General features: G+C 34.6%; 1 protein-coding gene across 1 annotated transcript in view; it reads left to right on the forward strand.

Moving 5' to 3' along the window:
- Nucleotides 1-1112: 1112 nt before the first annotated feature.
- The window catches only part of LOC106466422, a 22192-nt gene continuing 8331 nt past the window's right edge, over nucleotides 1113-14973 (forward strand). Inside the window, exon 1 of the mRNA XM_022394425.1 lies at nucleotides 1113-1587. Within this exon, the coding sequence (XP_022250133.1) occupies nucleotides 1185-1587 (403 nt within the window). The 5' untranslated portion in view covers nucleotides 1113-1184. The remainder of the gene's footprint in view (nucleotides 1588-14973) is intronic.

The following is a 14973-nucleotide window of genomic DNA, read 5'->3' on the forward strand; positions in this document are numbered from 1 at the left end:
AAAGGTTATCTTAGGACATGAAAAATTGCTTCCCTTATAAGTAATTGTAAAAAACGCCCATAAAAACCGCAAAATGCAAAACTGAAGATTTTTAAGTATCTCCCCATGGACCCAATAAACATCAATACCAAATTTGGTGACGATCCATCTACAGGGGGCGAAGTAGTGGTAAAAAAAGCCTATAAAAGCCGCAACATACAAAATGTAAAACTGAGAATTTGTACCCCCAAGTGGACCTAATGAACCTCCATACCAATTTTGGTGAAGATCCATCCACACCCTGCGTAGTTCCATGGACAGACAACAGACAGTACTATTATATTTATATGAATATATATATTAGTAATTACACCCTAAGAGTGACTTAATAACATTCATACCTGATATTTGTGATCATTAAAATACACTTTTCCAGGTCATACTTTTTATGCACACATATAGACGCCATCATCAATAGATTTTATTTTCTACCCCGTAAATCACAAGTAGCGTTTACTGACGTGACGGCAGCATCATGCGATAGCGGAAGTTTGTTACGAGTAACATCAACAAAATCGAATAAATTCTATAACAACCGGAAGGAAGGTACTGTCGTGACTTCGACGACCATTCTTGCTGTATTATACCGCGAAAAATCTTTCACGGCCTTAATCCTAATTAAACCACGTAACGTGCGCTATTCATAACTTCATTATGAGAGTAGCACGTGATGACGTTCGCATGCTTATACATTCTAGTAAGATTAGACCTCATACTTCTCTTTATTTATACTTAAAGTAAGGGTGAGGTTGGCGCAGGCGCTCGTGGGGAGCTTGGTTTGTTACAGCATGCTCATTGAGTTTTTCCGACGTCCTCAAGTAGTTTAATTAAATTAAGCCAAGCTAGGAGACACCTTTAATCACGATCCGTAGTTTTACCACTTGATTTATCCATTAGAAACTGAAGCCAGGAGATTGGAGTTTATATTTCTATCTTTTCTGCTACTGCCAGTCCTGAGAAGGTTTATAGTACAATTAATAAGCCGACAACATATGATTATGCTATCTACACCTGACAACTACATTACTAGAAGTTTATATGTATTTATATAAGGCTTAGCTCAGAACTTTACGACACCCACTGCGTCTTTAGTGCCAAACATTTTAGATGCAGAAGTATCTAACGTCAAACAGCCGAGAGTGAGGATGCGGGAAGAGAGGTCACGCTGCGCTAAGTGTCGCTATTATTGTCGTGCAGGCACCACCTTTCTTTTTTCCCATATAGGCCTGTGCGGGCTTGTTGTGGGCTATACCATCGTGGGGGCATTTACCTTTGAAGCTCTGGAAGCCTATAACGAACGTGCCAAACGTGAAGAAATGCAGAACGAACGGACAGCGATTGTCGAAGCCTTATGGGACATTACTGCCAAAAGCAGCGTGTTGCACCAGGCGAACTGGACACAACTGGCAGCAGCAACCCTTAGAAACTTTGAAGTAACCATTGTCCAAGCGGTCAGAAAAGAGGGTTACGACGGTAAAGATGACTCTTCTCTTCAATGGTCATTTTCTGGTGCCTTGTTGTATTCAATCATTGTAATCACTACTATTGGTAAGTCGCATGTTTTATATGATTATATTCAGTTGTACTTATTATAAAGTCGTATCCACTTGCTTCCATTACTAATATAGGTATGTTATTCAATTTGGGAAGAGGAACTCTTCAGGGATGGTTTACTTGTGAAGTTACTCGTATTCGATTTTTACTTACAGAAGTAACAGAAGAATAAGTTTACTTCTAAGTTTCCGTAAACATGTTATTGAAGTAGTCAGCTCTAAAAAGTATTACAAATATGAGTTCAATTATAATACATTTTAAGGTTTTCATAAGAGATACTATGTTATTCTTGTTATAGATATTTTATTTCGACAATATGTTCAGTTGTTATGCATTGTCAAGTTCTATATTCAGTTAATGTACTTAAAATACTGGCACTTATTGTACGGTTGTGATAAAATGCTGTGGTTAGTTCCAGTAAAGTTCTTTAATATGCTGCTCAAATGCTTGGTTTTATTATAAATATGTTATTGGGATAGGCGGAGAATCATAAACATCAGCTATTCGCGGGTAAACTGTTTGTGATATATTGTTGTATGCTGTCACTTTCAGCACTATTATGTAAACTATCTGTACTGTATGTTTTATACTCTTATTTCTAATATTACTATAGTAAGTATATATCAACTGTTTGTGGTATATGGTTGTATACTCTTACTTTTAGTATTATTATGTAAACTGTTTATGATATATTGTTGTATACTGTTATTTTTAGCACTACTGTATAAACTGTTTGTGCTAGATAGCTGTATACTCTTACTTTCAGCACTTTTATGTAAATTGGTTGTACTATTTGGTTGTATACAGTTACTTTCAACACTATTATGTAAACTTTTTGTGCTATATGGTTGTTTACTATTACTTTCAGCACTAATATGTGACATGTGGTTGTATACTGTTACTTTTGTCTCTTTTATGTAAATTGTTTGTGATATATGGTTGTATACTGTTACCTTTATCTTTTTTATGTAAATTGTTTGTGATATATGGTTGTATACTGTTACTTTTATCTCTTTTATGTAAATTGTTTGTGATATATAGTTGTATACTGTTACCTTTATCTCTTTTATGTAAATTGTTTGTGATATATGGTTGTATACTGTTACTTTTATCTCTTTTATGTAAATTGTTTGTGATATATGTTTGTATACTATTACTTTCAGCCGTGTTATGTAAATTGTTTGTCATATGTGGTTGTATTCTGTTACTTTCAGCAGTATTATGTAAATTGTTTGTCATATATGGTTGTATGCTGCTACTTTCTACTTATATCTACAACTAAATGTTGAATTCCTTTCATTTGCATCAATTCATATTTGAATAAAAGCATTTAAACTGAATAATAATGCTATGAAGTCTTATAATGGCTAATTCCCATAAACTTGTAACACTGACTCACTGGCTACTTGTGTATAGATTTTTGTATGGTTTTATGTATTCATCCCTACATTGTCTCTGTACTTTTTGGCATTGCCGTCCCTACATCATCCTTATTTTTTCTATTTTTTTTATTACTTGTGATATATATTTGTATACTGTTACACTAATTCTACCATGTAAACGTTTATCATATATTGTTTTCACTTTGTCGTATCTACGTTATCACAAGTTACGATTAATCTTTACTTGTTTTGTGTAGTGTGCATTGTCTGATCACGATACTGTGGAGATGACGTTAATGTACCAACTATAAAGCGCGTCATAATTGTATCTTATAAGCATTATATTTTAAGCAGCACCATTTGTCAGACATTGTTAACGATTGCTACAAATCTGCAGAATAACGTATAGCTAAGCGTTCATTTTATTTAGGCTACAAAAACTATTTTGTACCGGTTTCTGCTGTAAGCTTTTTTCCCTAGATTTAAACACTTAAAAACTGTTGTTAAAGTTGTGTCAGAAAGCTTGTTTTTTTAACAAATATAAAACAACGTGGAAGATAAGATATCCGTTTTATATATATTTTCAGTTTTGTGTGTTCCTAAACCCCTGGTTGCACCGACTTTTAATTGGTATTAAACGATCCGTCGTGGTCCCAGGGTTTGTACAAAGGTAAAAATTTTCACCCCACCCCTTGGAGAACTTGGAAATTTACCGAAAACTCCTTCTCCTAAATTGCTAGGAAGTTTGCACAAAGGTAAAATTTTTCATACAACCCCTTAGGGAACCAGGTTATTTAGCGAAAACACTTTTACGGGTGTTCCCTGAAAACAGACCCCAAATATGGCATTCATTTACATTATAGCACGTAAATAAATAGACCTAACTTGGTTGAAGAAATTAAATTTGCATTATAGAGACCCTGTAAATGTGGGCCTTAGACTCTAGGGTCCGCTAGTATATCTATATATATATATTCGCAGAACTGTTTTTGAAACATGAAAAATCTTTGAATGTCTTTCCTTCAGGGCGGTGGATTACTATTACTTACATACTGCCCTTTTGAAGACCATTATTAATTTACATGATATAATTTGTTCACATTCTTATTGACATCAAGAGTATTGAGCGATCCCTCTAAATACTGCTGTTGCGCTGTGATTTTAAATATTCAATATGATTGGCACCCAGCCTCTAACGTAAAGTGAAGGATGATATAGAAACACGACAGGTTTTTAAGTATACTATATATATATATATCTGTTTGGATAGTTTAATATCAGATTAGACATCACTGTAAAGTTAAAAGATCTTACCTACTTCATAAGATAAAGAAATGTATACTAGTATACTGACTAGAATAATTCCTGACTCTGATAGCTTAGTCTTAATTCACTGTCTTTATTTGAGTGCTTTACACTTTACTGAACATGGTGTTTGTAGTTGTTTTGTTTTTGTTTTTGGTGTTCTAACTCCATACAGTAAGTTTTCTGCAAATCGTCTATAAAGAAAGCCAAAGCTTTAGTTTCTAGGGGCTTCAGTGGAATACGTCGGCAGAAGTATACGTGTAAAGGGGGAAAGATTGATGGATGTCTGCCACAAAACTTATGCTACACAGCAAAGCGAGCTTATTTGAGAGTAGACTACGGAGCCTACTTGATAAATGCCGGCAGGTGGGCTCCGTCTTTTGCTGATTATGCTCATCAGTGTTATTGAAAGTTAAGATCCGTTACTGAAATGTCTTTGTTGTTGTAAACAATAGACCGTCCTTTTTGTATCTTACTATTGGTGTTCTTAAAAGAACGCGTTTACTGCCAATTGTTTTTTTTTTATTCTAAATATTATTGAAATTTTTCTTTTCTGTTTCATCTTTTAGTTTTATTTACTTTCTTTAACACAATTTTTCATATTCTGTTATCTCTCTAGCTTAACTTGTCAGTCTATCCTTTCAAACTTTTTTCTGTTTATCTTTTTTTAATTTACACAACATTGCTAAATTATTCTGTCTACTAATCTCCGTTTTCATTCTTTCCCACCTTTCTATTTACCTTCGTCATTCTCTCCCTGTTTTACCCGTCATTATTTGTCCATCTCATTCATTTAGCCTGTCCCATTTCTTATACTTTTCTTATATCTACTTCATTATTTCTTTAATTATTCCCTCTTCATACGTCAGTTGTCGCCCCTCTTTCATCTTTTTGCTTCATCATTCTTTTCTCTTTCTCCTTTATTATTTTTACATTTCTTCATTTTTACTTCCTGTTTCTCTCATTTCTTCTATTATTTCTTTTATTTTTACCTGTATTTTACTTTTTTAAACTTTTCATTATCTATCGCATTCTTTGCTTATTCTTCACCTGTTCTTCAGTTGCCACTGTTTCTTCATGTTATACCACTTCTTCGTTCTTCCCTTCCTTCCTCATCATTTTTATGCTATTATATTCGTCACTACTTTCTTCCTGCATGCATTTCCTTTTATCTCTTTCATGCCACTCAAATTCCTTCGACTTCCTATATTCTTTTTCCAATTTCCTTCTTATCGCTTACTGTTTTCCTAATATTTGTGCACTTCGACCTTTAACCCCCTTCTTATTATAACTTTACTTTTTCTTTTCTCTCTTCTTAACTATTAGTATATCTTTCTGACCTTCTTTCTAGTCCGTATTCCTTTCTTGTGTTTTCTTCTGTCCTCTGTTAATTCTACTACTAATTCTTTGTTTTATCACTCTTATCTTTATGTTGTCACTTTTTGTTTTCTACTTTGCTCTTTTATCTTACCTTCATTGCCGGTCTTGTAAAATAGTGAAAGAAAACTTAGCAGAAAGAATCGCTATTATTGTATCTGTAATTAAGGATACAGGTTTTTCATTCGCGTGAAAACAAGAGCTGTATACTAAAAACTCAGTTGTAGCTTGTTAGTTATTAAAACGTGTGTTAGACCAAGTCAACTAAACCGTAGAACTGCGTATTGTTACTGGAAAATGTAACTAGTGTAAAACAAAGAAAATTCCAATTAAATCTTTCTGAATGGCAAAATATCAGTTTTTAAGAAACATCATGCTTGTGTTACAGAGCTTGCCGTGTGAGAGAATGTTTTCTAATCACGGTATTTTTCATTATTATTTTCCGAAAATTCGCACAATAAGACAAAACATTACGAACACATTATTTTGTTGGATGAAAGTTATCACCCTAAATTAAGTTAAGACTTTTATGATGCACAAGTTAGTCATAAAAACAACTAAAAATTCAATTTACCAAAATTTTCATACGTTTATACATGTGCATTTATATGTTAATAAATCATACTTGAGAAGACTTCTGAGGTGCATATGTTAAAGCAACTGAAGCCCACTAGGTGGCCATCAGAAACTTTAAATATTTACATGATTTATAAGTTAAAATATATTTTAGACAGTGCCAAAGAAACATAGAAGACACTTGAAAATCTTACATCCGTATAGAGCTGAAGACATGTAGCGATATGTGCCAATGGTAGAAGTCTATCAAGGATAATGTGTGGGTGAACTAAAGAGATCGGAAATTCTCAAAGAGAGACTATTTATTTTAATAGGATTAAAAATAACTCAGGTTAACATGACATTTGACGGATAGTTTACATACACATCAAGTAGCAATCATTACACAAATACCAGCATACAAGAAATTGGTGAAAACTACCCACAACTGCAACTCTCGAAGCTGGGTGCATTAAAAAAAAAGCGCGAACTTTCGGTTTTAATGACTAATAATCTCAACGTTTCAACGGAACTTGATTTGTGTTCTCTTTTCCTTCATTTGATGCTGGTATTTTTAGACAACTCTCATGACAGCAATAGTAACGAAACTATGTTAAACAATTTTCAGTCGTATGTTATGTATGAATCCATTTTATTATCAGTAACATGTACGCCTAGCCTTACACTTTGGGGATTATGAGTTTTCTTAGTTACATCATGATTGTGCTACCATCCAATATAACCACATTCTATCAATATCCATGTAAATAGTGCACAAAAACACGTCTTTTTTCTTTTGGTGTTGCTTGTTTTTTTTACACTGTCTAAATACCTCGTACCCAACAAATCTTGATACAAATATTATTGATATTAATAGTTTATTGTAATCGAAATCAAACCTTTAATACTAAATATTTACCCGTTAGTATTTGATAATTGCAAAAAGTAGCATTAATAGTTACTTATCAACAAAAAAACACACTGGAAAAGGTGTTATTAGATATTAATCAATCAAATAACCAGTATTAACAGTTACTTATCAATAACTTATGGTCGAGAGTAATCTAATAGTATAGGTCAGAACTAAAAAGTAACTATAAATTGATAAGGTAATTTTGCATATAAACAAACTGACAAGAAGAACATAAAGACATAAAACAATAGACAATAAACTGAACCCTATAGTGAATAGAATGCACTAAATCAGTAGTTGAGTATTCTCGCTTCAAACAATATATTTAGCTGTATCCTCAATCATATTTCATCAATTTCTCACCAAAGACTGTGTAATTAACACTTACCTGTCAGTAAAATCAGACACGTAGACTGTGTATTAAAACTTATTTCTCAATGTACTCACACCAAGAACTACTATTAACACTACTTGTCAGTAAAATCAGGCACGTAGACTGTGTATTAACACTTATTTCTAATGGACTCACACCAAGAACAACTATTAACACTTACCTGTCAGTAAAATCAGACAAAAACTGTGTATTAACACTTATTTCTAATGGACTCACACCAAGAACAACTATTAACAGTTACCTGAGAGTAAAATCATACACGTAGACTGTGTATTAACACTTATTTCTAATGGACTCACACCAAGAACAACTATTAACAGTTACCTGGGTGTAAAATCATACACGTAGACTGTGTATTAACACTTATTTCTAATGGACTCACACCAAGAACAACTATTAACAGTTACCTGGGTGTAAAATCATACACGTAGACTGTGTATTAACACTTATTTCTAATGGACTCACACCAAGAACAACTATTAACAGTTACCTGAGAGTAAAATCATACACAAGTGTCAAGAGTTACATGTAATTTTTAGCAGACTCGGTACAAATCATTAATAATTACTTGTCAGTGAAATCAGACACAAGATCGTGTGTTAACAGTTACTTGGCACTGAAAGTAGGCCCAAAAACAAGTATCAACAGTTACTTGTCACTGAAATCGTAAAGAACAGATGGTACCAATTACTTTTCAGTGAAACAAGTTACAAGATGACGTGTTAAATGTTACCTTTTAGTGAAAATATACACAAGCCAAAGTATCAGCAGTTACTTGTCACTGAAATCGTAAAGAACAGATGGTACCAGTTACTTTTCAGTGAAACAACTTACAAGATGACGTGTTAAATGTTACCTTTTAGTGAAAATATACACAAGCCAAAGTATCAGCAGTTACTTGCCACTGAAATCGTAAAGAACAGATGGTACCAGTTACTTTTCAGTAAACAATTATAAAGTGAAGTGTTAAATGTTACCTTTTAGTGAAAATATACACAAGCCGAAGTTTCAACAGTTACATTTTAGTTAAAACAGATATGAAACGAAGTACGTACTTTTCAGTAAAAAGACACAATATCAATTGGTAAAATGTACTTGTCAGTGAAAGCAGGCGTAACACTTATCATATGCTGTTACATATAAATATAGATAATAACAAAATTGAAGTTTACCAGTTGTTTAAATAGCATAAGCTCAATTATGTGTGAAATAATTTTCGTAAGTTCAGCACGAAACTAACTAATTTTCACATTATTGTTATTAACATGTTATTACCAGTAAACTCAAAAAGCAAAAGCACCAGATCAGCATAAAACTATACATTTAACACAATTTCTTCAGTAAAATCAGAAATAAATGTAAAGATTCAGAATTATTTTTCTGTGACTAGCATTGTTTTCATGATGAGACATGGAAATAAGCTTTAATATTTACTTGTCGTTGAAAACAGGATTAAATCACAAAGGCTTAACACATTGTTATCCTAGTTGAACGTAGTAACAGCCGTTAAGATCAACACCATACTAAACACTTAAAACACAGTAATCATAAAATCAAACTCGAGAGACCAGCATAAAATTAACGAAATATTTGTCATTATCAGACGTAAAAGTAAACATATTAATGGTGACTTGTTTGTTTAAAACTCTCTTTTGATAAGCAAGGGACCAGCATAAAACTAACAACAAAGGTGTCATTATTAGACGTAAAAATAAACATATTAATGGTGACTTGTTTGTTTAAAACTCTCACTTGATAGGTAAGAGACCAGCACAAAACTATCAACAAAGGTGTCATTATCAAACGTTAAAGTAAACATATTAATGGTGACTTGTTTGTTCCAAACTTTCACTTGATAGGTAAAACAAGCATAAAACTAAGAACAAAGGTGTCATTATCAGACGTAAAAAGTAAACATATTAATGGTGACTTGTTTGTTTAAAACTCTCTTTTGATAAGCAAGAGACCAGCACAAAGCTATCAACAAAGGTGTCATTATCAAACGTTAAAGTAAACATATTAATGGTGACTTGTTTGTTTAAAACTGTAACTTGGTAAGCCTGGTTTGTAACTTAAGAAGATGGGCTGATCTATAGGGAGTTTTGTTATCCTTCCTTCTTTCATACTCCACTATTCCAATAGAAACGTTAACATGGAAACTTCACATAACACTTCATCAATCGGAAACGTATTAGTAATCTATGTTTCATTACAGTAAAAACATTCTTATATAAAATGTAAAACTAAGTTAAACTAGAAATCAAAATTTGTTTAAAAAATTCAATGTTGTTTCTTGTTCTGATTTGGTTGTTTTAAATATATATAATTGCGGCAAATAGATGAAAGCAATTATTTTTTTAATATAGAATACAACATATCATGATTATATAAAAAAAATATTAATTTATATATTTTTCACTTTAGCAGTTAAACGTTCAGTAACAAGTTAATCTTCAAATCGATGTTTTGCAAGACCTGTTTATTTGTATAATCAGATTAAGTTTTACAAAATGCTTTAGTATAAATATCTTTATATTCACTTGTACCTGATGATGACAAAACCTTGTCGAAACGTTGTTCATTTGCCGTTATGTGAAACTTATATTAAAGTTTTTTTCATTACCCGTTCAAGCCGTCTCCAACCATTATTAGTCCCAAAGTGGGTTCCTCGTCATCGAATCTTTATACTCAAAGTAAGACTTGTAAAGTCTCATACAGAACGGTGGCTAGATTACTTTAATGCAAACTCAAGATAGAAAAGTAACCACCAATTTTTCCTAACTTTTGAGTTATTGTAACGTTAAACGCTGAACGAATATTACACTATTTGTTAAAGGATAGTTGCACTAAACTACTCAGTTGCAATATGCATTACCAGTTCCTAATCTTTCAGCTTGTACACTAGAGGGAAAACAGCTAGGGAACAGCATTCACAGTCAACTCTTGTCTGACCGGATAGTGGGATTTGACTTTCATCCTCATAATGCGAATCTAGGTTTGTTTATGCGGTAATGGGACAAGAAATTTGGATCCACCAATCCTTAGTTCGGCAGGCTAATCACTGGGCCACGCTCGGCCCTTTTATTAATGATTAATAATTGTTCTTGATCACAACTGAACATGATTGTTGAAAGTTTACGTGAAAAGTTTTATATTAAAACCCCTATATCGACAATTATGAGTAATATCCTGTAGAGACAAAGTATTAGACACTTATATATGTATAACGATAACGGTATTATTTATGATCGTTTGTGAAAGACATAACGACATTACTAAAGAACATTGATATTAAACTGTAACAAAGTTACATTCCATAATTTCTTTAGCATTAGTTTTATTAACAATATTCATCAAAATGATTAGCATATATATATATATATATATATATGTTTGTGAGTTTGTTTTTAGAGCAAAGCCACATTTGGCTATGTTATGTGTCGAACCTCGGATTTTAGCGTTGTAAGACGGTAGAATAACTTCTGTTCCACCGGGGGGATAAATAATGTTTTGCTTTTCATGTATTTATTACATGTATTTTCATTATGAGAGTTTTTTGCATTATTAGCTTAGTAAGACCAACCTTGATCTGTTAAGCTGGATGATCCTCGTCAAATATTATAGGGATTATGACAGAAAATATCAATAACAGCAAGGATGCCCATGTGATGAATCAAATTAATTTAATTATTATAAGTTTTTGTTTTAAAACATTGCAAACTCGTAATATAAAACGATAAAAATCTCGTAACTCGAGCGCTTTCGAAAGGTAGACCTTTCTTCTTCGGGGGCAAACTGGGAAAGGCGGTGTAACTGAATGAGTGATATATATGAAAGTCACCTGGGCTTCCAGGAACTGTTTTTGAATATTTTCAATGTACTATTGGTTTACGAACGAGACCCGAAACTCGAGCGCTTTCGAACAGTTCAATATTCTTCTTGAGGAGAATAAAGAGTTATGTTTAATGAGTGTGATGAAATATATAGGCACGGATGTCGACGTCACGTAAACCGGGTGTTCAGTATGAGTTAGCCTTGAGAACTAGCCAGTCATAACCTAGAGTTATTGGTGTCAGGTTTAGTTTATGCCAAAGAGATGTGTACAGTACATAAAAGACTTCAGTGTGATAATAGTTATAATTTATCTAACTTGGTGGTTATTTTAGGTTTAGTAGAAAAACCTAGGGGTGTTCAGAAATTACTGTTATTTCTCTTCCCTGGCTTATGATAACTTTAGCAGATAAAACAATGGTTTCTCTTAACTGTTGATTTTCCGTGGTTCAAGCGTGAGGGAAAGCCGTGAAGAAGATCGAAAGAGTGGTTGCTATCTTGATATTGAAGTGTATTGGAGCTTCAAGCCTGACGATTGATCAACTAAAACACGAGCAGCAGATCCAGACAGCCTAGGCCCAGCCTTGAGGGCCAGTGCACCCCGTCCCAGAGAGGACACAAGACCAGAACCAAAGTTTATTGCATCACAAAAGACAATTATAGATGACTATTTTTACATGCAATTATTTACATGGAACATATTATGTTATTTTTGGGAACAATGAATGACAAGAACTTTATATTTCATAAATATTAAACATTGAAACAGTACTAGAACAGAGAACGCGAACACAAGTTGAATGATTTTAACATTTTGGTCCCTTGTTCGTTCCGGTCGGCAACCTGGAAAAGAGGGGGGGGGGGGAGGAGGCACAAGGTAAAACGCTCAAGGTGTTTGTTTGTTTTCTGAGATGACGTGGTTTAGTGGAGAGATGAATTTGGTCCATGAGGCTGGTGTTTCTGCAATATTGGCGAGTTTTGTGAACAGGTTATTTCTGTTTTTAGACTTATCGTAGTATTTGTTTGCTAGAGTTAATAAGCGTGTTTGTAATGTCGCTAATTTATTTATTTTGTGTAAGTATGAGCCGGGGAGACGGTAGGCTAATCGTATTGCTTTTAGCTGGGTAGATTCTAGTTTTTTGTAAATGTGTTGCAGCATGTTGCATGTTACTGGGCATCCGTATTCCAGAATGGGTCTAATATAGGCGTTGTATATCGTCATTATCGTTTTTGCGTTGCAGCCTTTGGCAAAGCCATTGATTTTTTAAAGAGAGTATATTCGTTGTTGTGCTTTGATTGTTATTTCTGAGAAATATGTGTCCCAGGTTAGCTTTCTATTGAAGGTTAAATCAAGAAATTTTATTTGGTTAGTGAATTTGATTTGTATGTCGTATAGTTTTAGTTTAACCTTCTTTTTTGTTGTTGTTGTTGTTGTTTTGCTTAAGCCTGCGGTAGAAGATTATGGCTTGTGTTTACTGTGGATTAAGCAGCACGCGCAATGTGTTGCACCACGCGACAATGTGGTTTAGAGTGTTTTGTATTTTGTTTGCTGCAAGTAGGGGGTAGCGTGACGTGCTCCATACAGCAATGTCGTCGGCGTATTATGAAGCTTTTGTTTCGGGAGTCTCTGGGAAGTTTATGTTATTCACAAATAATATGTAGAGTAACGGGATTAATACAGAGCCTTGAGAGACACCAGCTTTAAGGTGGAATGAAGGTGACATGTTGTTATCAGTCTTGACTTTCGCGGTTCTATTAGTTAGGAAGCTTGAGATCCATCCAATAATTAGGATAGATGTTTTGTAGTTACATAGTTTATATTGTTGCGTCAGCGAGGTCACGTGACTAGTATCACGCCACGTCTTTCTAGAAATATCCTGTTCCTTCGTGAATTGTCGGGAGATTACTAGATTGGGGTAGTCTGGTATATATAAGATGGTCACAACATGATGGAACACTGTGTAAGTGAATGAGTAATTGAACTGCAGTCAGAGGTATTGTGTAATTGAACTGAGTATTGTCGAGCACGTGAGACGTTCTAGCGTTTGATATAGAGCGACTGTTGAAATTAAGTATATCGGTAAAGTTGTATTGGGAAAGAATAAACCAGTTTTATTTAAGAAAGGACTTGTGTCGCTAAAGTTTCGTCGGAACGAATTTACGGAAAATTAAGTAACGACTGGAGGCGTAACAAATTGGTGTCAAAAGTGGGATTAAAAAAAATGGAAACGAGAGGCGGAAAATCAAACTACAGCTTAGCAGATTTGATGGCAGCAATACAAGAACAAGAAAAGAAACAAGAAGATAATTTACAGCAGTTGTTGGAGGAAAAAGAAAAGAAACAAGAAGAACAAGAAAATAAACAAGAAGAGAGATTACAGCAGTGGTTGGAGGAAAAAGAAAAGAAACAAGAAGAGAGACAACAGCAGTTGCAAGAAAACCTGCAACAGTGGCAGCTCGAACAGCAAAATAAACAAGAAGAAAGATTACAGCAGTTGTTGGAGGAAAAAGAAAAGAAATAAGAAGAACAAGAAAAGAAACAAGAATAGAGACAACAGCAGTGGCAAGAAAACCTGCAACAGTGGCAGCTCGAACAGCAAAAGAAACAAGAAGAGAGATTACAGCAGTGGCAACTAGAACAAGAAAGGAAACAGGAAGAAAGTATCCAACAGTTGCAGGAAAGTCAGCAGCAACTACAGGAAAATCAACAACAGTGGCAAGAAGTACAAATGGAAAGCACAAGTAAATTTAAAAGCGAATTAGATACATTAAAGGATGATTTATTGTCATTTACACAAGGAGGATACATTAACCATCGACTTAATCAGCCCCAGACAATGGCAAGCCCTTTCCAGAGCTAAACCCTAATGCAGACATCTTCAGTCCTGTGAGAAGTCCCATCCCAGATATGAATGTCAGTACTAGGAGTGATCCAGTATGAAGGAAGCCACAGGAATACGATGGGAAAGCACCGTGGGAAGCATATAGAGCACAATTTGAGCTACTGGCAGAAATGAATGGGTGGACAAAGGAGCAGAAAGCTGTACGTCTGGCAACGAGTTTGAAGGGACAACCACTGGAAATACTTGGACAGTTGTCAGCAGACGACAGACACAACTATAGAGCACTGGTGTCAGCTCTAGAACTCAGGTACGGAACCCAAAATCAGTCAGAAGTCTACAGGGCTAGGTTCAGGACAAGAGTCCGTGCTAAAGGGGAGAGCCTGTAAGAGCTGGCACAGGACTTGGAAAGCATGGCACACAAGGCCTACCCAACTGCACCACCCAATCTCCTCAAGTTGTTGCTGAGGGATCAGTTCGTAGATGCCTTGGACAATCCACAATTTAAGATACAAGTGAAGCAAGCACACCCCTCTACCATGCAGGATGCAATGGCCAGAGCTCTCGAATTTGAATCCTACGTTAAGTCCAGCACAGAGGTACCGAGGTTGGTACAGTCATCTGAATTCAATGCCAGAAAAGGTCAGCTTTCAGAGAGGTTTGAGGGACTTTGCTGGCACTGTAATAAACCTGGGCACAAGAGAGCTCAATGTTGGCAACATCAACATAGGGGAGATGCCACAGCAAGAAAGGCTGCTACCCAGAAAGGTTATTGGAATTGTG

The sequence above is a fragment of the Limulus polyphemus genome, unplaced genomic scaffold (genome assembly GCF_000517525.1).
Source record: "Limulus polyphemus unplaced genomic scaffold, Limulus_polyphemus-2.1.2 Scaffold2254, whole genome shotgun sequence".
Classification (NCBI taxonomy): Eukaryota; Metazoa; Arthropoda; class Merostomata; order Xiphosura; family Limulidae; genus Limulus; species Limulus polyphemus.